Source organism: Pleurodeles waltl, chromosome 7 (genome assembly GCF_031143425.1).
Source record: "Pleurodeles waltl isolate 20211129_DDA chromosome 7, aPleWal1.hap1.20221129, whole genome shotgun sequence".
In the NCBI taxonomy this organism is placed as follows: Eukaryota; Metazoa; Chordata; class Amphibia; order Caudata; family Salamandridae; genus Pleurodeles; species Pleurodeles waltl.
In genome coordinates this window covers 1,517,703,915-1,517,727,836 of record NC_090446.1, presented here as the reverse complement: position 1 = coordinate 1,517,727,836, position 23,922 = coordinate 1,517,703,915, and the positions used below count along the sequence as shown (strand labels likewise).

At 48.3% G+C, this 23,922-nt stretch overlaps 1 protein-coding gene across 2 annotated transcripts in view; it reads left to right on the top strand.

Annotated features, from left to right (window-relative positions):
• The window catches only part of LOC138246624 (urokinase plasminogen activator surface receptor-like), a 62,365-nt gene that overhangs the window by 15,198 nt on the left and 23,245 nt on the right, over window positions 1-23,922 (top strand). For both annotated transcript variants that reach the window (XM_069201333.1, XM_069201334.1), the window contains one exon: window positions 6,673-6,822. In XM_069201333.1, the coding sequence (XP_069057434.1) occupies window positions 6,673-6,822 (150 nt within the window). The remainder of the gene's footprint in view (window positions 1-6,672; window positions 6,823-23,922) is intronic.

The following is a 23,922-nucleotide window of genomic DNA, read 5'->3' as shown; positions in this document are numbered from 1 at the left end:
GCCACACTCAGTGCAACGTCCCACTAGTGGCCTGGACCGTACCCGCCCTGGGTATGTGGTGTACCTTTTAAAAGGGCACTGGTGGGTAGGGCACCTCAACCAGTCACGCAAGCTCCTCTTCCTGGCATGAGTAGGAAGAGCGCGTGCACTTTCCCACTGCAGTACAGTGAGAAAGTGCCGAACGTCCTCAGGCCACGCACGGAGAGTCACCAAAAACTGGGAGGAAAAAGCAAAACGTTTCAGGGAAATCCCCTAAGAAGGGCCATTTCCAGCATATGTACAAACTCAATTTACAACTACATTTAATGGAACGCTTGCATGAGGACAGAAACAAATATTACCAAATAAATGGTACCAGATTTTGAATTTTAATGCACATGTTTTAAGACTGTTTCCTTTAATGAGATCTCCCCAGGTATGGGTCCATGTTAGATGGTAATATCAATCAGTGCATCTTTGATGAACATGTGAGGCAAAGCTTCCTCCATCAAGTATGTGGGAGCTAGTGAAATTTTGCAACGGAAATGAGGGGACAAGATCCATTGATGGTTTACTCACTATTAGCTTTTCAGGTGATCGGTATAAGTTGAACATTTCACCTTCTCTTCTTTGAGGTTGACGCAACACAAAACCTTCATAGCATCCAACTGCTGACTTGCACTTTGACGTTATCTTCTTCCCCTCTGTATTTCTGGGCCAGGAGCAGCCAAAGTACTCATTTTGGGAGGGCAATACCCTCCTAGGAGAACATAAAGAGAAGGTTAAGGCAGAATTTTCACCCTTCTCAAAGACTGCACATTTTTCGTTTACTTTCGCCTCAGTCTTTGCTAAACCTTTCAGTGCATACGACATATGTTTCACTACTTTGATAGACACACTTCTGTATAATTTCTCTTACAAACAGCCAAGCCGGAAAATGTCTGTAGACCCTTTTCTCTGCCAGAATATATTTTCCCATGATATTTTATTCACAATGGTGAAGTGTTAGAGGAGCACTTTCTATTTTCTGCTAAGTGTTACATAGAATAATTTTGTACATGTTAAATGGGGTTATATACAACTATTGTTGCAGAAGAAGTCATGCTTTACACAAGTATTACTAAGTGTAAAGAGGTTTCCCATAGAGCTTTGTGAAGATGGCAGAAAAAAATACTGCAATGTCACCTTACTAGGGGGTGAGGTGTTCTATCTTCTTACAAATCTTTTTTTAAATACTGAATTAGTTGAGATTTTAAAGCACCCACTGCAATTTCCTGTGTATCTTTGCTTATGATGTCATTTCATTTAATAGGGCTTCCATGTGCCTGAAAGTTAGAAAATCCAGGCGGGCCAATGTGTTCAACAATTAATGGACGTCCTGCCTGAATGCCTGGATCCATAATGTCTGAGGCCACGGTTGCTATTTTTCTTGGGTCTACTGAAGCCTATATTGTTTTCAACCACAGATTCCCATATTGTGTGCGCTATTTATACATATATGATCTGGGGCCATTGATGACTACAGTGGTTGATGCCAGTAGGGCACATACTGCCTGTGGCAGCTGAAGATTATATTGCCTGTGAGGAAGAAGATCATGTGATATTGCCTGTATGGGACCATCAATGAATATGTTGCCTAGAACCCCTAAAGGATATAATTCATGGGATCTCTGATGCATAAGGCTTCTCAGATCACTGATAAATATACTGTTTGGTCCTGCTGCAGCACATATTGCATGGGCCAGTTGATGTATTTAATGCCTGAGACAATGGATGCACATAAGTCTGTAGTAATCAATGCAGATTTTGCTTGGGACCATTGCTGTAAATAATGTCTAGGATTATTGCCGCAGATATTAGCTGAGGCCAGTGTTGCATATGCCATGCGGCCTGTCTGAAGCATAAAGTCGCTAAGACTGTAGGTGCATCTCCTGGTTGGAAAGTTGATACATACAGGTGTAGGGCCACTGATGTATGTAGCAACCAAGAACATTGATACTCATACTTGCTATTACTACTAATGCACATAAAGTGTGGACCAGTTGATAGATGTACTGCCTGGGACTACAGATACACACACTTTATGGGTCCCCTGGTGTTCACAGTGCCTGGGGCCAATGGTATAAATATTGCCTGTGGACAGTGATGCACAGATTCTCCGCGACCACTAAGGTAGTCTGTTTCTAGGACAAGTGATGCACATACTCCATGGGACAAATGATGCAGCTACAGCTTGTGGCCCTTGATGCGCATACTGTCTAGGCCATTAATAGAGTGAGGGCTGATTATCACACAGAATTCCACTCCACCTGATTCCAAGTAGTTAGGTGTTTCACACTAATTTTTTATAGGTGTGGGTGGGCTTGACCAGATTTTAGGTGCTGGGTAAATCGCAGAAGACTTTGGTGGAAGCAGCAGTAACCAACTTTATTCCCTTTTTTTCTTGTGACAAGGGGGACAGTAGAATACATTCCCCTGCTGGAAAATATTTTCAGTTTCCCTCTTCTACTTCCCACAACACCCCTATTTGCCCACACTCCACACCTCACTCACAGGCCTAAGCCTGCAAGTACCAACCCCCCACAGCAGGTGGTAAGTGTACAATCCCCATGGAATGGCCAGTTTCATGTGGTCACCCCAGGCTCATGCAACTTATAATCAGGGCCATGAAGTTATGCTGTGTTATGTGCACCCCTGTAGCTCTAACCACCAATGTTGTGGCAACGGATTCCATTTTTTATCTGGATGCTACTTCCTGCAGATATGGAAAGGCCATATGGGCATATGTGTATAGGTGAGTGTGCTGTTTATGTCCAGATTGAGGGGGTGACCAGTTGTCTATTGATCAGCCACAGTTTACTGCTGTTACTTTATGATCACACCACAAGCTGATGTCATGATATGATGTTGTGCACATTAGGGTATTTTATATTTGTATGATGAACATATCTGCCTGGATGAAGGACAACTGCCTGAAGCTCAACATGGACAAAATGGAGGATCTAATCTTCAGCAGACACTTAACCCTCTGGAATGACTCCCGGTGGCCAGTTCTCGGATCCACCCCATACCAAAAGATCACACCAGCAACCTCGGCATCATTCTCGACAGCAAGCTCTCCATGAAACACCAGGTCAACAAAGCTACAGTGATGCAGGCCCTCTTCACCAGCCGACTAGACTACTGCAATGCACTCTACGCAGGCACACCACTGAAGTCATGCAAAGACTCCAGACGATCCACAACGCATCGTCCAGACTGATGCTAAACCTGCCCAAGAGAACCCACATCACCCAGCACCTGACAGACCTCCATTGACTCCTGATCCAGCAAAGATGCCTCTTCAAGCTCCTGACCCATGCCCACAAAGCCTTCCATAACCAAGGACCGACCTACGTGAACCACCGCTTTCACCTCCACCAACCGACCAGAAATCTCAGCTCAGCACTCATCACCCTCACAAAGATACCATGCATATGCACCCGAGGACGCTCCTTCTCCCACCTCGCCGCCAAAGTCTGGAATGCCCATTCTCCACCTCCACATGGCACCCTCGCTGGCCCACTTCAGAAAGGAACTGCAAACCTGGCTTTTCAAATAAACACCTGCAGCAAGCGCCTGGATACCCACTTGGGTGACAAATTGTGCTATACAAATAACACCTGATTGATTGATTATGTTTATGCTACTCTCATCTGCACATTTCTAGGGTGTATTTTAATGTGTGATGTTGCAGTTGATTTGCAGCACAATCCTCACTACAATTGCTTGGTGTCTTGTGGGGGCTCTGGTGTGTGAGGGGCAGTGTGTGCTGTCTGAAGATGACCATTTGTTGGTGAATCTGGAATGCAGGTCAGTGGTTGTACTGTTTCGTGTTGGGTGTTGATTGATGTCTGATGAAAACCCACTTATGGAATGTTGGTAGTATGTTAGATGCATGCGATAAGGACTGTCAATAATGTAGTGATTGTTATGTTTTGTTAAATTTACTGGTATAGCGCACTGATCACCTGAGAGGGTATGCAGGCACTTGAGCAGGTTTGTGCCCCCCAAGGGGCTTATACAAAGAGCCAAGGTTTCAACTTTTTGTGGAACTCCTGAAGTGAGGAGGAGGCAGCTCTGATGTGATGGTCGTTCCATGTACTGGGGCAATGTAAGAGAATGAATGACCTCCAGTTTTGAATTTGCAGATGTGGGGAATGTATGAGAGTGAGGCAGAGCATCAGTGTCTGCTGGGCTGGTGAAAGTGTATGCGCCTGTTCAGGTATTCTGGTCCTGTGTTGTGTGCGTGGAAGTTTGAATTGGCTGCGTTTGTGAATGGGAAGATATTAGGATATGCAGTGACTGTAGGGTGTGGGTGATGTGTGCATACAAAAGCTGTTCTCTTTACCAGAGAAAATATCTACATGTGTGATGTTAGGCACGCTAGGCATGATCGACAGGGTCGTTAGTCAATCCTGTAGTAAGGAAGCGAGGTATCTATGGAGACGAGTAGAGTGCTACACTGCTGTGTTAGAATCATCTAATCTCAGCTACAAGAATGAATTACATTACTCAGCTTAATGGATAATGTTGGCGAGAGATGGATGCTCTAAGGCATGTCCATCCTCTCAGTGAGTTCACAAGAGGATGCAGTGCAAGTCCTAATATGCGAAAAAGGATGTGTCACAAATGAGGCTCCATCACCGAACCTGGGCTATCTCTCTTGAGGACCAACGATGGGAATGAGGCAGCCATCCCTCTGTCCAGCACCCAGGCAAGACCCTGGCCACTTCTCTTCCTCCTAAAACCCCTACCAAAGTGTGGAGGAAAAAGGCTGCAACCCCCGAATCCCAGCTGCAGCCAAGGCCAACCGTGCACCGAATCCTACAAGGAGGATAAAGCTTGATAGTTCCACTCAAACTCCTTTAGATTCAGCCCACAAATGTCTGTAATGGCTGCGTGGCAGCATTTGTCCCCCTGAGGACCACTCTTAACTACTCGTAGCCAAGTTGTCCATTTAAATGCTCTGCGACCCACATGCCTCTCTGGACCTGAGTAGGGTTTGCAGTCAACTCCGTCGATCCTTTGCGAGTAGCTTTCGCTGCATGAAGATATTGACATACATTTGCTGTCTCAGACGTCTGTAGGAGAGTAAGGAACGAATGAGGCCAGAGCCCTCTTTGTGCCTGTAATCCCATCTTCTCTCTTCCACTCATGATCAAAGGATCTTGGGTCCCACCCAAGCTGAGGTGAGTGTGTGATCCGTGGCAGCGATCTTTCCATCTCCCAACAGATACATGCAGTTTACAAATCTGAAAGTTTCCATCTGAGCCACCTGGAAGGGACTCTGACTCTGTTACACTTTTCACTGAATAGCACCTTGATCTTTGCTTGTGATGCCTGGATTACAGTAATAGCCTGTACTCAGGCTTTTGCAACTCATTCCTCGCAAAACAGCAATGAGTACAGAATCACGCTGTTCAGATGGGACCGTGACTGAAACACCATGGTCACATGACCGCATGAACTCAGGTCCCTCCCCTGGCACCCTGTGAAAGAGACAGTACCCTTTAAAACACTGCTGGCCATATTTAGGAGCCCAGTTGCATTGTACTTTCACCACATAATGTGGTGCATGTGCGACTCAACTAAAAAATGAGATTTATGAAGCCGCGCAAGGCCACCTTGCGTGGCCGAGTGGCTTTATAAACCTGGAGTAAAGCAACGCATACATAGAAAGAGGAAAATGCCTCAGGGCATTGTTTGGTGCAGGAAGGTGCCCCTTCCTGCACAAAAACAATTCTGTTTACAACGCAGACACCCTCGCATCATCGTCCAATGGTGCCTGCATTGCAGCTACGCTGTCAAAATGGTGCCAGCACAAGGCAAATGTAGAAATGAGACATATTATTTTAAATACAGCACAATCCTGCCCTTTCCCTAAATACAGTGCATTTCCCAGCTTTGTGCGCTGTGACAAAATGATAAATCTGGGCCTCTGTGTGGAGTTTTACCACTTTGCATGCCTAGATTTTTATGTGTGGAGATCTCAGTCTGACTCTGGAGTCTTCTCACACAGAAGTATCTGGAGATCTCAGCACATAAAAAGATGACATGCGGAGTTGTAAATCTTAGCACATAATTTGTGAAATTCACTGAAAGCATACATTTACAAAAAGTGTAAGTTTACCTTTGAGAATCAGGCCCTAAGTTCGCTGACCTTACAGGGTTTACAGCAGAAAATACCTTCATGAATTATTATGAAACACTTACCCATAACGATTTTATAAAAAAACAAACATGAAGTGAAGCTTCGTTCTCAACACCCAGAGGCTTTTGAGTGTGAACACAATTCCAGCCCTGTTGTCTCTGATAATGCTTTTAGCTTCCACCTGATCCCATGTCATGTGTGACACTGTTAGCAAGTTCTGGCAACATAGTTACCACATGCATCTTGGGTCATTTTACTGCAGAATGCAAAATGATGGTGGCTGAAGAACCAGGCTTGCCTGATGGTGCTCGACTTGATGACGGTACCTTGCAGCTTTGTCTCCCTTTAGGGCGGGTGGAGAGCTGAGGCCCACTTTCGAGGTGGTATGTTTGCATGGCGTGGAGAGATTGACCCCCTGTTGTATACACCTCCATCATGATGGACTACAGCCTTCAGGAATCCAGTGCAATCCTTACTTAAATCTCTCCCATCTCTTTCAGCCGAAGACATCGACGTGCCTGGTGAGCTGGACTGCTTGGTGTGCAATGGTGAACCTAACCTCTGCGGCGGCCACAACTTACCCGCCGTGCGGTGCAGTGCAGGAGAGGCCCAGTGCGTTGAGATGTCCATCTCGGGCTCGCTCAAAGAAGGTATACCTTGTCTCCTGGGAGTGGGGGAGGGAGAAAGATGTTGAGGCTCTGGGGGGATATACAGTTTCCAGCCTGCCACAAATAAACAAGAGCCCCTTTATCCACTGCTGACTTAAGAAATTACATGTTCACTTTTTCCATTCTCAATTTAAACTTCCGAAAAGCAGTCTATGTTCAGCTCCAAGATCACATCAATGCTAACCATCTCCTGCATAAATACCAGTGTAGCTTTAGGTCACACTACAGCCTGGAAACTTTACCTACACATCAAAGATGATGTCCTCCTGACCACAGACAAAGATAGCCCCTGCCTCCTGATAGTCCTGGACCTCTCAGCTGCCTTCAGCACAATCGACTGTCCCACCCTCATACACATCCTGGAGGTTTGAAGGAGATTCAATGTCAAAGTCCTTCATTGGTTCTCCTCTTACCTTTTCAACCAACACTAGCTTGTACATATGGGCACCTCCAGGCCCCCAACAAATACTTTTCACATGTAGAGTCCCTCAGGGTTCTATTCTGTCTTCTGCCATCTTCAACCTTTACATAGAGCTGCTCGGTGCCCTACTCACAGATAACAACATCAAGATTCACCAATATGCTGATGATACACAACGCTGCTTGAATGTCTCCACTGCTTTAGACATTCAACACCTCAAATAACGTCTGCACATCACAGCAACCTGGATAACTAATGCCTACCAGGGGCCGTATTGTGAAAGTGCCCCAGGGGCACAATGGGCGTTTGTGCCTACTTTGCGCACCCCCAGGGCACTTTGGTATTACAGAAGGGGCCACAGATGCGTGTGCATCCCCTTCTGTAATACCGATAGCGCTAGAACACATAAAGCACCAGCGCTATTACCAGAGGGCATTCCCTCATTTGCATGGGGGCGTGGCATGTGGACGCAGAGGCAAATAAGCTGTCAGGAGGTGTGCTGACAGTACGTCACCTAAGAGGTGGCGGACTGTCAGTGCGCCTCCTGATGGCAGCCCTCTGGAGTGGGGGAAAGGGATTCCATGTGACCCCCAGGCATCCCTTTTCAGGTGGGTGCAGTCAATCACTGCACTCACCTGCAAGGGAATCTCTAATCCCACTTACGGAGCGACTTCGAAGCAGCTGCTCTGTTTTTCACATAAATGCGCTGTCCCCAGGGCAGCAAACGTTTGCGGCTGTCCTGGGGGCAGCACATTCATCCTATTACAGCGCATTCTCCTTGTTTGCACCGAGCACCTTTCAAAAGGTGCACCTGGTGCAAACAAGAAAAATGCACTCTATTTGTGATACGGCCCCTGAAGTTCAACACAGCAAAGTCAGAATTCTTGTTATTTGCCAACAACAAGAAACCAAACTCAATAATGTGAACCTATATGTTTTGGAACCTCTTCGTTTACTGAATGCCAGGTCACTTGCATTCACCCCTGAAACCAACCTCACCCTTCAGGACACACTGACAAAAAACAAAGACTGCTTAGAGCCAGCTTTCTCTTCTGAAGAAGTCAAAACAATTCTTCCAGAGTTCAAGCCCTTTTGGTCTTGCTTCTGGGTGATGGTAATGCCCTGCTCCGTGGCTTCCTAGCACCCACACTGGCAACTCTTAATGGCATCCTACATGCTGCAGCATATCCCATCCAGGGCCTGAAGAAATATAATCACATCACCCCAGTCCTGAAGGAACTTCATTAGCTCACTTTGCAGGAATGAATTCTGCAGCTTATCTCAGGGATCTGACTGTTACAGTCACCTGAGGCCATATATTCCGCAGCCTTATCTCAGACCTCTAAGTATTATACTGTCACCTGAGACCAGGTATGTTTCAGCTTTGTCGCAGGGCTGTGAGTGTGTTATACTGTCACCTGAGGCCAGGAATGTTTCAGCTTGATCTCAGTGTCCTTAGGGCAGATTTAAGAGACCCTAGTGCCTCCTTGCGCCACATTAGTGTCATTCTTTTTTTACGCTAATGTGGCCCAACAAAGCCAAAATCGAATTGCCATATTTACAAAGTCGTGCAATGTATGCATTTCGCCACTTTGTAACCCCTTGCGCTACATTATGCATGTGCCAGGTATAATGTATGCAAAGGGGGCGTTCCCCCGTTAGGTGGGCTGAACAATTGGCGCAAAGAAATCTAAGAGATTTCTTTGCGTCATTTTTTTCGTCACTTTTAACTCCTGCTCAGAGCAAGAGTTAAAAGGAGGCACACCATTGCTTATAATGGGCTTTGCAGGATTAGTGTCAAAATTTATGACGCTAATCCTTCAAAGCTCTGAACTAGTGTCAAAATGTTTGACGCTCGTTCCCTAACTACCTCCATGGTTCATCATATCTTAGATACCGCGCACACATGGTGGTGTTGGGGGGGCGCTAAGGAGTGCAAGGAAAATGGCGCTGCACTGAGTGCAGCGCCACTTTCCTTAAATCAGGCCCTTAGTGTGTTATACTGTCACCTGAGGCCAAGTATTTTTCAGCTTCATCTCAGTGTTCTTAGTGTGTTATACCGTCAACTGAGGCCAGATATGTTTCAGCTCTATCTCAGGGCTCTGAGTGTGTTGTACTGTCACCTGAGGCCAGGTGTGTTTCAGCTTTATCTCAGGGCTCTGAGTGTGTTGTACTGTCACCTGAGGCCAGGTGTGTTTCAGCTTTATCTCAGGGCCCTGAGTGTGTTGTACTGTCACCTGAGGCCAGGTGTGTTTCAGCTTTATCTCAGGGCTCTGAGTGTGTTGTACTGTCACCTGAGGCCAGGCGTGTTTCAGCTTTATCTCAGGGCTCTGAGTGTGTTGTACTGTCACCTGAGGCCAGGCGTCTTTCAGCTTTATCTTAGTGTGTTATATTGTCACCTGAGGCCAGGTGTGTTTCAGCTTTATCTCAGTGTTCTGAGTGTGTTATACCGTCACCTGAGGCCAGGCGTGTTTCAGGTTTGTCTCAGTGCTCTTATTGTGTTCTACTCTCACCCAGGGACAGATATGTTTCAGCTTTATCTCCAAGCTCGGAGTGTGTTGTACTGTCACCGAGGACAGGTGTGTTTCAGCTTCATCTCAGTGCTGTTAGTGTGTTATACTGTCAACTGAGGCTAGGTGTGTTTCAGCTTTATCTCAAAGCTCTGAGTGTGTTATACTGACACCCGAGGACAGGTGTGTTTCAGCGTTATCTCAGTGCTCTTAATGTATTATACTGTCACCTGAGGCCAGGCGTGTTTCAGCTTTATCTAAGTGTGTTATGCTGTCACCTGTGAGAAAGTAGCCTCTTTCTAGCCTTGTTACCCCCACTTTTGGCCTGTTTGTGAGTGTATGTCAGGGTGTTTTCACTGTCTCACTGGTATCCTGCTAGCCAGGGCCCAGTGCTCATAGTGAAAACCCTATGTTTTTAGTATGTTTGTTATGTGTCACTGGGACCCTGCTAGTCAGGACCCCAGTGCTCATAAGTTTGTGACCTATAGGTATGTGTTCCCTGTGTGATGCCTAACTGTCTCACTGAGGGTCTGCTAACCAGAACCTCAGTGGTTATGCTCTCTCTTTACAAATTGTCACTAACAAGCTAGTGACCAATTTCACCAATTTATATTGGCATACTGGAACACCCTTATAATTCCCTAGTATATGGTACTGAGGTACCCAGGGTATTGGGGTTCCAGGAGATCCCTATGGGCTGCAGCATTTCTTTTGCCACCCATAGGGAGCTCTGACAATTCTTACACAGGCCTGCCACTGCAGCCTGAGTGAAATAACGTCCACGTTATTTCACAGCCATTTTACACTGCACTTAAGTAACTTATAAGTCACCTATATGTCTAACCTTTACTTGGTAAAGGTTGGGTACTAAGTTACTTAGTGTGTGGGCACCCTGGAACTAGCCAAGGTGCCCCCACATGGTTCAGGGCCAATTCCCCGGACTTTGTGAGTGCGGGGACACCATTACACGCGTGCACTACATATAGGTCACTACCTATATGTAGCTTCACAATGGTAACTCCGAATATGGCCATGTAACATGTCTAAGATCATGGAATTGCCCCCTCTATGCCATCCTGGCATTGTTGGCACAATCCCATGATCCCACGGGTCTGTAGCACAGACCCGGGTACTGCCAAACTGCCTTTTCAGGGGTTTCACTGCAGCTGCTGCTGCTGCCAACCCCTCAGACAGGTTTCTGCCCTCCTGGGGTCCAGCCAGGCTTGGCCCAGGATGGCAGAACAAAGGACTTCCTCAGAGAGAGGGTGTTACACCCTCTCCCTTTGGAAAAAGGTGTTAAGGCAGGGGAGGAGTATCCTCCCCCAGCCTCTGGAAATGCTTTCATGGGCACAGATGGTGCCCATTTCTGCATAAGCCAGTCTACACCGGTTCAGGGACCCCCTCAGCCCTGCTCTGGCGCGAAACTGGACAAAGGAAAGGGGAGTGATCACTCCCCTGACCTGCACCTCCCCTGGGAGGTGCCCAGAGCTCCTCCAGTGTGCTCCAGACCTCTGCCATCTTGGAAACAGAGGTGCTGCTGGCACACTGGACTGCTCTGAGTGGCCAGGGCCAGCAGGTAACGTCAGAGACTCCTTCCTGATAGGCTCCTTTAGGTGTTGCTAGCCTATCTTCTCTCCTAAGTAGCCAAACCCTCTTTTCTGGCTATTTAGGGTCTCTGCGTTGGGGATTTCCTTAGATAACAGAGCTCATCAGAGTTCCTCTGCATCTCTCTCTTCACCTTCTGCCAAGGAATCGACTGCTGACCGCGCTGGAAGCCTGCAAAACTGCAACAAAGTAGCGAAGACGACTACTGCAACTCTGTAACGCTGATCCTGCCGCCTTCTCGACTGCTTTCCTGGTGGTGCATGCTGTGGGGGTAGTCTGCCTCCTCTCTGCACTAGAAGCTCTGAAGAAATCTCCCGTGGGTCGACGGAATCGTCCCCCTGCAACCGCAGGCACCAAAGAACTGCATCACCGGTCCTCTGGGTCTCCTCTCAGCACGACGAGCGAGGTCCCTTGAATCCAGCAACTCTGTCCAAGTGACTCCCACAGTCCAGTGACTCTTCAGTCCAAGTTTGGTGGAGGTAAGTCCTTGCCTCCCCACGCCAGACTGCATTGCTGGGAACCGCGTCTTTTGCAGCTACTCCGGCTCCTGTGCACCTTCCGAGGGAATCCTTTGTGCACAGCCAAGCCGGGGTCCACGGCACTCTAACCTGCATTGCACGACCTCCTGAGTTGTCCTCCGGCGGCGTGGGACTCCTTTGTGTAACTTCGGGTGAGCACCGTTTCACTCCACTTCGTAGTGCCTGTTCTGGCACTTCTGCGGGTGCTGCCTGCTTCTGAGAGGGCTCCTTGTCTTGCTGGGCACCCCCTCTGTCCCCTGACGCAATTGGCGACATCCTGGTCCCTCCTGGGCCACAGCAGCATCCAAAAATCCTAACCGCACGACTTGTAGCTAGCAAGGCTTGTTTGCAGTCTTTCTTCAGGAAAACACTTCTGCACAACTCTCCACGGCGTGGGACATCCATCCTCCAAAGAGGAAGTTTCTAGCCCTTGTCGTTCCTGCAGAATCCTCAGCTTCTACTGCCTTGTAGCAGCTTCTTTGCACCCACAGCTGGCATTTCCTGGGCATCTGCCCACTCTCGACTTGGTCGTGACTTTTGGACTTGGTCCCCTTGTTCCACAGGTACCCTCGTCTGGAAATCCATTGTTGTTGCATTGCTGGTTTTGGTCTTTCCTGCAGAATTCCCCTATCACGACTTCTGTGCTCTTTGGGGAACTTTAGTGCACTTTGCACTCACTTTTCAGGGTCTTGGGGTGGGCTATTTTTCTAACCCTCACTGTTTTCTTACAGTCCCAGCGACCCTCTACAAGGTCACATAGGTTTGGGGTCCATTTGTGGTTCGCATTCCACTTTTGGAGTATATGGTTTGTGTTGCCCCTATCCCTATGTGTCCCCATTGCATCCTATTGTAACTATACATTGTTTGCACTGTTTTCTAATACTATATTGCATATTTTTGGTATTGTGTACATATATCTTGTGTATATTTACTATCCTCATACTGAGGGTACTCACTGAGATACTTTTGGCATATTGTCATAAAAATAAAGTACCTTTATTTTTAGTATATCTGTGTATTGTGTTTTCTTATGATATTGTGCATATGACACTAGTGGTACTGTAGGAGCTTCACTCGTCTCCTAGTTCAGCCTAAGCTGCTCTGCTAAGCTACCATTATCTATCAACCTAAGCTGCTAGACACCCTCTACACTAATAAGGGATACCTGGGCCTGGTGCAAGGTGTAAGTACCCCTTGGTACTCACTACAAGCCAGTCCAGCCTCCTACATCACCTGAGACCAGTTGTGTTTCAGCTTTATCTCAGGGCTCTGAGTGTGTTATACCGTCACCTGAGGCCAGGTGTGTTTCAGCTTTATCTCAGTGTTCTGAGTGTGTTATACCGTCACCTGAGGCCAGGTGTGTTTCAGCTTTATCTCAGTGTTCTGAGTGTGTTATACCGTCACCTGAGGCCAGGTGTGTTTCAGCTTTATCTCAGTGTTCTGAGTGTGTTATACTGTCACCTGAGGCCAGGTGTGTTTCAGCTTTATCTCAGTGCTCTTAGTGTGTTATACTGTCACTTGAGGCCAGGCGTGTTTCAGTTTTATCTCAGGGCTCTGAGTGCGTTATACTGTCACCTGAGGCCAGGCGTCTTTCAGCTTTATCTTAGTGTGTTATACTGTCACCTGAGGCCAGGTGTGTTTCAGCTTTATCTCAGGGCTCTGAGTGTGTTATACTGTCACCTGAGGCCAGGTGTGTTTCAGCTTTATCTCAGTGCTCTTAGTGTGTTATACTTTCACTTGAGGCCAGGCGTGTTTCAGTTTTATCTCAGGGCTCTGAGTGCGTTATACTGTCACCTGAGGCCAGGCGTCTTTCAGCTTTATCTTAGTGTGTTATACTGTCACCTGAGGCCAGGTGTGTTTCAGCTTTATCTCAGGGCTCTGAGTGTGTTATACTGTCACCTGAGGCCAGGTGTGTTTCAGCTTTATCTCAGTGCTCTTAGTGTGTTATACTTTCACTTGAGGCCAGGCGTGTTTCAGTTTTATCTCAGGGCTCTGAGTGCGTTATACTGTCACCTGAGGCCAGGCGTCTTTCAGCTTTATCTTAGTGTGTTATACTGTCACCTGAGGCCAGGTGTGTTTCAGTTTTATCTCAGGGCTCTGAGTGCGTTATACTGTCTCCTGAGGCCAGGCGTCTTTCAGCTTTATCTTAGTGTGTTATACTGTCACCTGAGGCCAGGTGTGTTTCAGCTTTATCTCAGGGCTCTGAGTGTGTTATACTGTCACCTGAGGTCAGGTGTGTTTCAGCTTTATCTCAGTGTTCTGAGTGTGTTATACCGTCACCTGAGGCCAGGCGTGTTTCAGGTTTGTCTCAGTGCTCTTATTGTGTTCTACTCTCACCCAGGGACAGATATGTTTCAGCTTTATCTCCAAGCTCTGAGTGTGTTGTACTGTCACCGAGGACAGGTGTGTTTCAGCTTCATCTCAGTGCTGTTAGTGTGTTATACTGTCAACTGAGGCTAGGTGTGTTTCAGCTTTATCTCAAAGCTCTGAGTGTGTTATACTGACACCCGAGGACAGGTGTGTTTCAGCGTTATCGCAGTGCTCTTAATTACTGTCACCTGAGGCCAGGCGTGTTTCAGCTTTATCTAACTGTGTTATGCTGTCACCTGAGACCAGTTGTGTTTCAGCTTTATCTCAGGGCTCTGAGTGTGTTATACTGTCACCTGAGGCCAGGTGTGTTTCAGCTTTATCTCAGGGCCCTGAGTGTGTTATATTGTCACCTGAGGACAGGTGTGTTTCAGCTTTATATCAGGGCTCTGAGTGTGTTATGCTGTCACCTGAGACCAGTTGTGTTTCAGCTTTATCTCAGGGCTCTGAGTCTGTTATACCGTCAAATGAGGCCAGGTGTGTTTCAGCTTTATCTCAGTGTTCTGAGTGTGTTATACCGTCCCCTGAGGCCAGGTGTGTTTCAGCTGTATCTCAGTGTTCTGAGTGTGTTATACCCTCACCTGAGGCCAGGTGTGTTTCAGCTTTATCTCAGTGTTCTGAGTGTGTTATACAGTCACCTGAGGCCAGGTGTGTTTCAGCTTTATCTCAGTGCTCTTAGTGTGTTATACTGTCACTTGAGGTCAGGCGTGTTTCAGTTTTATCTCAGGGCTGTGAGTGAGTTATACTGTCACCTGAGGCCAGGCGTCTTTCAGCTTTATCTTAGTGTGTTATACTGTCACCTGAGGCCAGGTGTGTTCCAGCTTTATCTCAGGGCTCTGAGTGCGTTATACTGTCACCTGAGGCCAGGTGTGTTTCAGTTTTATCTCAGGGCTCTGAGTGCGTTATACTGTCACCTGAGGCCAGGCGTCTTTCAGCTTTATCTTATTGTGTTATACTGTCACCTGAGGCCAGGTGTGTTCCAGCTTTATCTCAGGGATCTGAGTGTGTTATACTGTCACCTGAGGCTAGGTGTGTTTCAGCTTTATCTCAGAGCTATGAGTGCGTTATACTGTCACCTCGGATTTGATCTTCTGCAGCCTTCTCGTTGGATCTGTTGCATGGGTGCCAGCTATATATTCTTTCACGCTGTATATCTCTGTCTTTGGTTTTATTCAAGGCTGAAGGGGTGGTTTCTTTTGGCAATTCACGAATGTGTTCTCAAGGTCCACATGGTGGCGCCATTTCATCAGATATGCTTTCGGCTGGCTTGTTAGAAGGAAGGACTTTTAGCGTCCGCAGCCACCCTCCCTCCCTCACCCTTCCCTCTCTTCCCAATCACACTTCCTTCCTCTCTCTTGCAGATCTTTTCTTCTCTCTTCCATCTCGTTGGTTGCCCTCGCTCTCATCCACTTTGTCTTCCTCCTTTCTTTTCCACCTCTCTCTCTCTCCTCCCTCCCTCCTCCCAGCCCGCTCTTCCTAGTGTCCAGCACAGTTGTTGAACTTAAATAAGTTTCCCGAACTCAGTCCTGTTGTTCTGTGGGAGACAGTAGGTATCAGGGCACAGAGCCGTGTTTCTAGGCACTAGGTAAAGAGCTTGAAAGTCTGTGAGGTTGACACCGCTGCGTTCGTATATCAGATAGTCGACGGTGATAATGAAAAGTCGCAAGAGACACAACACACATTCATTACACAGCCACATGCCCCTTTTGTGTTGAGGATTTCTCAGCGGGTTTCACTCTGTCTACAAATTCAAAACCATACATTTCAAAGCGCCACGGCCGCCATGAGCGCGAAGGAGAGACACAAGAGGAAAAATAACTTCACCCGCAGTGAAACATATCAGCAGACGTGCAATTATCCATGTAACAGGGGCAGCGTCCAAGGCGGTAACAAAACCGCCCCTAGGAGGGACAAACGTAAAGCGTTTACCAATGATAACAAAGGATTTTTGGAAGGCAAGCCCATGAACCAGTGAAAGTGATGGGCGTGACGTGGGCGCAGTTAAAAGCCCACAATACTTACAACAGGTCAAGGCGCTTGAGCCCTCCACCTTAAAAAGGTGACTCTAATCTGATCTTGCAGTGATGAGCGCTCTGCAGACAATTCAACATGCTCTGCAGCGTTTAACTCTGTACAGTGATGCAGTGCTGCCTGGTGGACAATCTTAAGGTCAGCAGAGTCCGGCTCTGTACCGTGATGCAGTGATGCAGTGATGCAGTGATACCTCGAGGATACTCGACAGGTCAGCATGGGCTGCAGTGTCCAGCTCTCTACAGTGATGCAGTGATACCTCGAGGATACTCGACAGGTCAGCATGGCCTGCAGTGTCCAGCTCTCTACAGTGATGCAGTGCTGCCTGGTGGACAATCTTAAGGTCAGCAGAGTCCGGCTCTGTACCTTGATGCAGTGCTGCCTCGTGGATATTGTAAATGTCAGCATGGGCCACAGTGTCCAGCTCTGTACAGTGATGCAGTGATGCAGTGATGCAGTGGTGCAGTGATACCTCGAGGATACTCGACAGGTCAGCATGGGCTGCAGTGTCCAGCTCTCTACAGTGATGCAGTGCTGCCACGTGGACACTCTACAGGACAGCATGGGCTGCAGTGTCCAGCTCTCTACAGTGATGCAGTGCTGCCTGGTGGACAATCTTAAGGTCAGCAGTGTCCGGCTCTGTACCGTGATGCAGTGCTGCCTCGTGGATATTGTAAATGTCAGGATGGGCCACAGTGTCCAGCTCTGTACAGTGATGCAGTGATGCAGTGATACCTCGAGGATACTCGACAGGTCAGCATGGGCTGCAGTGTCCAGCTCTCTACAGTGATGCAGTGCTGCCACGTGGACACTCTACAGGACAGCATGGGCTGCAGTGTCCAGCTCTTTACAGTGATGCAGTGCTGCCTGGTGGACAATCTTAAAGTCAGCAGAGTCCGGCTCTGTACCTTGATGCAGTGCTGCCTCGTGGATATTGTAAATGTCAGCATGGGCCACAGTGTCCAGCTCTGTACAGTGATGCAGTGATGCAGTGATGCAGTGATACCTCGAGGATACTCGACAGGTCAGCATGGGCTGCAGTGTCCAGCTCTCTACAGTGATGCAGTGCTGCCTGGTGGACAATCTTAAGGTCAGCAGAGTCCGGCTCTGTACCTTGATGCAGTGCTGCCTCGTGGATATTGTAAATGTCAGCATGGGCCACAGTGTCCAGCTCTGTACAGTGATGCAGTGATGCAGTGATGCAGTGATACCTCGAGGATACTCGACAGGTCAGCATGGTCTGCAGTGTCCAGCTCTGTACAGTGATGCAGTGATGCAGTGATACCTCGAGGATACTCGACAGGTCAGCATGGGCTGCAGTGTCCAGCTCTCTACAGTGATGCAGTGCTGCCACGTGGACACTCTACAGGACAGCATGGGCTGCAGTGTCCAGCTCTTTACAGTGATGCAGTGCTGCCTGGTGGACAATCTTAAGGTCAGCAGAGTCCGGCTCTGTACCGTGATGCAGTGCTGCCTCGTGGATATTGTAAATGTCAGCATGGGCCACAGTGTCCAGCTCTGTACAGTGATGCAGTGATGCAGTGATACCTCGAGGATACTCGACAGGTCAGCATGGGCTGCAGTGTCCAGCTCTCTACAGTGATGCAGTGCTGCCACGTGGACACTCTACAGGACAGCATGGGCTGCAGTGTCCAGCTCTTTACAGTGATGCAGTGCTGCCTGGTGGACAATCTTAAGGTCAGCAGAGTCCGGCTCTGTACCGTGATGCAGTGCTGCCTCGTGGATATTGTAAATGTCAGCATGGCCTGCAGTGTCCAGCTCTGTACAGTGATCCAGTGCTGCCTCATTGATACCCTACAGGTCAGCATTGGCTGCAGTGTCCAGCTCTCTACAGTGATCCAGTGTTGCCTCATGGATACTCTACAGGTCAGCATGGTCTGCAGTGTCCAGCTCTGTACAGTGATACAGTGCTGACTCATCGATCCAGTACATGTCAGCATGGCCTGAAAGGTCTAGCTCTGTACAGTGATGCAGTGGTGCCCCGAGGACACTCTACGGGTCAGCATGGCCTGTAGTGTCCAGCTCTCTACAGTGATGCAGTGCTGCCGCGTGGACACTCTAAAGATCAGTATGGTCTGCAGTGCCCGACTCTGTACATTGAGATCATGCTGCCTCTTCAAGAATCTACAGGCCAGTATAGTCCACAGTGTCCAGCTCGGTACAGTGATGCAGTGCTGCCTCGTGGACACTCTAAAGGTCTGCATGGTCTCCAGTGTCCAGCTCTGTACCATCATGCAGTGATGCCTCGTCAACACTTTACAGGTCAGCATAGTCTGCAGTTTCCAGCTCTGTCCGGTGAGCTACTGCTGCCTCATGGTGTCTTTACAGGTCAGCATTGACCCCCAGAGTCCAGCTCTGTAAAATGAGATAGTCCTGCCTCTCTCACACTTTACAGGTGAGCATGATCTCCAGTGTCCAGTTCTGTACAGTGATGCAGTGCTGCCTCGTGGACACTCTACAGGTCAGCATGGTCTCCAGTGTCCATTTCTGTACAGTGAGGTAGTGGTGCATCGTGGACACTCTACAGGTCAGCATGGACTGCAGTGTCCAGCTCTGTACAATGACGCAGTGCTGCCTTGTGGACACTCCAAAGGTCAGCATGGTCTCCAGTGTCCAGTTCTGTGCAGTGAGTTAGTGCTGCCTCGAGGACACTTTACATGTCAGCATGGCCACAGTGTCCAGCTCGGTACAGTGATGCAGTGCTGCCTCGTGGACACTCCAAAGGTCTGCATGGTCTCCAGTGTCCATTTCTGTACAGTGAGGTAGTGATGCCTCGTGGACACTCTACAGGTGAGTATAGTCCACAGTGTCCAGCTCGGTGCAGTGATGCAGTGCTGCCTCATGGATATAAGTGACAGCTGAAGTAAGCAGGGGGTACACACTGGAGCGGTTAGGGACATAGGGCCCCACCGTTCATCTGGGCTCCAGGAAAGTTTGATTTATGTTGGTAGTTCCAGTTCCACACAGCTCCCAGAAGGTCCTGAGGCAGGCTGGCTCTTGGTGTGCCCTGCTAGGCAGACTATCCTTAGAGGGCGCCTCCAGCACCCAGCACCCATTTCGACAGACAGCTGGCCTCTTCTCCTCCCAGGACCGCCAGCCAGTGTTTAGGCTGATGTCTGACCCAGAGTAGGTCCCAGTCTGGAAAGTGTAAAATCAGGCAGCAGAGCCTGACGTTGGCACACAACAATCCTTTCGGCCACACTGGCACGACTCCAATTGCCAAAGAATCTTGGCAAACTGAGCAGGACAGGTACCAGTATTTATCCCAAAGGGCGACCAATCAGATCTAGTCCCATCTTTGAATTTTGGGGACTTTCAATCAGACTTCACAAAGCCATGATACAACAAACTCTTGCCAGAGTCCTGGACACTTTGAGGCTTCCCTTGGGGTGGTTTGAGCCAACCTAGGCGCTATTCTTTATTGGCACTATGCGCCACCCTCAATCCCTTGAGGCACTGAAGCAGGAAAAGGGGCGGGTCTAGGAGCCCTCTGGCAGGAGAACCTGAAGGTAGACACAGAAGGAGAGATGTGGTATCATTCAATCAATTAATCAATCAACCAATCAGTAGATTAGTAGAGTGGTACTTGTCACCCACTAGGGTATCCAGGCGCTGGCAGGGTCCAGCAGATTAGCCGAATAGCCAGGTCTTCAGGGAATTTTGGAACTCTGGAAAGTCCCTAAAGTCCTGGCTATCCTTCACCTCCCACAGGATACTGATGGTCTCTACAGTGATACTCCCTGGTCGGGGAAAAGAAGGGTACAATGCAGGCAGTTAGGCTAACAGAAACCCAACAAAGCCCACCCAAGGCCCTCTCTTGTGTTCCCATAACAGGGTCCCTCCTGCATCTTGACAATCACACACACTGGCTTCACAGTCACTCTCCGCCATAAACACAGTTCTTCTATAGCTTTCACACAGATGGAGTGGAAACCCCCACCCCCCAACTTTAATGGTCATAACAGAACCTCTTGTGCAGGGCTGGCCTGGTGAGTATCTCCCCGCAGACGGAGACTGGTAAAAGTGCTGTCCCTTCAATGCTGCGACCACAGCACCAGTCTCAGAAAGCCACAGTAGAGAAGGCTGCAGAAACTCACACACGGGGGTGTACTCCAGCTGCCCCCTCAGATCCATGCTGTGTGGTCGCGTCCGCGCAAACAGGAATCTCTTCTGGGAACGTGCATGATGGTCTCACCCACTCAGGCAAAAGTTAACAAATTAGCGACTGAATGCAGGGAGGGACCGGGGGATCCAGGCTGGAAGCACTTCCATCCTAAAACACCTTAATTTCAGCACAGAGCAACCGTGGTTACAACATTTTGGTGTCCCGGGTCTACCTAGGAACGGTGCACTAGACCCAAAAAACAGAAGTGGTGGGGCTAACCAAGTTAGGCAGTATGCATGTGACATCATGATGCATGACTTCACGGCGTGTGGCCTCATGGCGCATAACATCACATATGACCTCACAGGAAGTGACATCACAAGAAGTGGCATTACATCTTAAGACCTCATCATCTGTTTAGCAGGTCTAGCATGAGTAAATTTTAGTGCATTACAATATTTAACAAATGAGATTTTGTGTCGGGATGTGTCAAAAAAGTGATGAAACCCCGATGCAAAATAGGGGCCTCAACTTAAAACATTTATATTTTAAAACCTGGCCACAAAAAAATTGGCAACAAGGAGACATGTGGCAGTAAATCTGTTCTGCTTAATGGACTGAAAAGTCTGCAGTTTTTTAAGATGTATCATGGTGTTAAGACACCTGATGCAGAGATCTTTGTGTGCCTGGTAAATGATCTGTGCTGTAAAGTGCTCTGACCTCCTGCATTTGGATGAGTAGTGCTACAGCGCTATCAAAGAAATAAAACAAAATTGTGGCATTTAAATTATTTGTGTAAATATTGGGACAGACCAACACATCTGACAAAGCTTGCCTCTCTTAACTACCTGTGAAATTCTAAGCTGTGTGCCTTTGTTTCCCCTCCATTGCATTGAGGTGAGAGGCTCCAGATAGCTCCCAGACAGGATACTCCAACAAAAGGAGGCCTGATGCTCCCTCAATTTCAGTGGAGAAGTGTGGCACAATGGTTAGAGCGGCAGACCCTGATGCAGAGATCTGGCCTAGGACCAGGGTTAAATTCCTGCCTCAGCGGGTCTTGTGCTCAATTCCCTTGAACCAGATAATTCTCACCTCAGTGCCTAATCTAATTAATGTGTCCCACTCTGTAACTCTGGGCAATAGCTTGCTTAATCTCCACAACGGCCTGGCTTCACCCTGGGGGTGCCCAGGAGTGGGCACCTCACAGGGAAAAGCCAGGAGTGGTTCCACAGCGGTATGTGTACAGTGCCTTGAGACCCTAATGGGTGAGTAGTGCACAGTTTACAGCCTTGTTATGGAATCTGATAGGACTCCTGCACGTTGCTGCTTGTAACAAAAGCAGACAATGTGCAGGTGCTGTTGAATGTGTCCTGGTGTCTAAAAATTACACTAGGACAAGTTAAAATAATTTTGTGGGGCCCAGCCTCTTGGCAGGGTAGACGGTGCCCACCCTGTGAAAAAAGTGGGTAGACGCCATTTACCCTCTTTTACCCTCGACTCGTGCCCTTCCTAGCAAATTCAGACACATATCTGGCGAACCACCCTTCATGGCTGAGCAGTTCTTTTCCTGATGGGGTTTTCCATGCATGGAGGTCATTTTGGGGTGCTAATTTTAATTGCTGCTTCAGGGGTTAGGGAGTTTGAATTAAAAATGCCAACAGCGCCAAGAAGTCTGAAGTTTAATTTCTGATGTAGTGCCTCACTCCAAAAGCAAGTAATTCAATGTCAATCAAGAAGGATGAGGAAGCCTCAAGATCTAAGGGGCATATTCATACTCCGTTTGCGCCGGATTTGCGTAGTTTTTTTTAACGCAAATTCGACGCAAAACGAACTCCATATTTATACTCTGGCATTAGACGCGTCTAGCGCCAAAGTTCATGGAGTTTGCGTAATTTTTTAGCGTGGACACCTACTTTGCGTTAATGATATGCAAGGTAGGCGTTCCCTTCTAAAAAATGACTCCGAGGCATGTGCGCTGTATTTACACTCCCGGGCAAAAATGACGCCCGGGAGTGGGCGGGTCAAAAAAAATGACATCCAGCTGCTTTTGCGTCGTTTTTTAGCGCCTGGTCAGGGCAGGCGTTAAGGGACCTGTGGGCTCGGAATGAGCCCAGAGGTGCCCTCCCATGCCCCCAGGGACACCCCCTGCAACCCTTGCCCACCGCAGGAGGACGCCCAAGGATGGAGGGACCCATCCCAGGGAACTTAAGGTAAGTTCAGGTAAGTATTATTATTTTTTTTTTTTTGTGGCATAGGGGGGCCTGATTTGTGCCCCCCTACATGCCACTATGCCCAATGACCATGCCCAGGGGACATAAGTCCCCTGGGCATGGCCATTGGGCAGGGGGGCATGACTCCTGTCTTTGCTAAGACAGGAGTCATTTCAATGGGGGTTGGGAGTCAAAAAAAATGGCGCTAATCGGGTTGAGGCGAAAATTTTGCCTCAGCCTGACTTGCCCCATTTTTTGGCGCCCAAGCTCCATTTTCCCCTACGCCGGCGCTGCCTGGTGTAAGTCATTTTTTTTTACGCACACCAGGCAGCTCCGCCGGCTAACGTCATTCCATAAATACGGCGCCCGCATGGTGCTTTGGAATGGCGTTAGCCGGCGTTAAATTTTTTGACGCACAACTGCGTTGGCGCAGTTGTGCGCCAAAAAGTATAAATACGGCCCTAAGTACCATATTTACCAGGTCCCCCCACAACACATTGCTGCAAGGGAAGTTGCTGCGCTGCCTTGCGTGAAAGGATGAGAGCATTAATGCCATCCTTACTAAGATGTGCTGTAGCTCTGCTCTCTGGTGGCGCTGGTGCACGTCTGGTTGGCTAGCACCAATGCACGCATCCTTGCGTCGTGATGCAAAGGTGCCCGTGTCAGAACAGTTTTTGTGTAGAAAGAGATCCCTTCCTTCACAAAAATAATCCTTAGAGGCATATTCCTCTTCGTAGGTGCGCTGCAAAGCGCATCACACATGCAAAAAGGAACAACCTGAGGCTGGATATTTCTCCATTTTGGCACAAAATATGGGTGTTTGTCAAAATATATGGCTAGATGCAAGGGAACGTCCATTCTCCACCCACGTAACACCTCGATGGCTCAGGGTAATGCAAGGCAGTGGTGTCCGATGTGTTGGGTTACTTTTGAGATAAAATCCCACAAAAATCTTCATTTGTGCGGGTTGGTAAATCCCAACATGGATTTTGAATTGGCGCTGCGCCACAAAAGTGTCACAACCCCTACGCAAAATCTTAGTAAATCTGGGCCAAAGTTTGATGCAGTGGTTCAAATTGAACCATTAACTCCTAACCACACTGGGAGCCTTTGGTGTCTCCTGACACCCTGACAGCCCACCAGAGAGATCTCTGCAAAAGGGCTCACATTCTTTAAGGATGAAGGCATGCAGGATGCATACTACATGAAAGAGATCCTGGCGCAGAACTCATCACTGTACCATGCCACATGATAAAACGGGTTACTTTTATTCAGACTGGTGCTTCTATTGAGA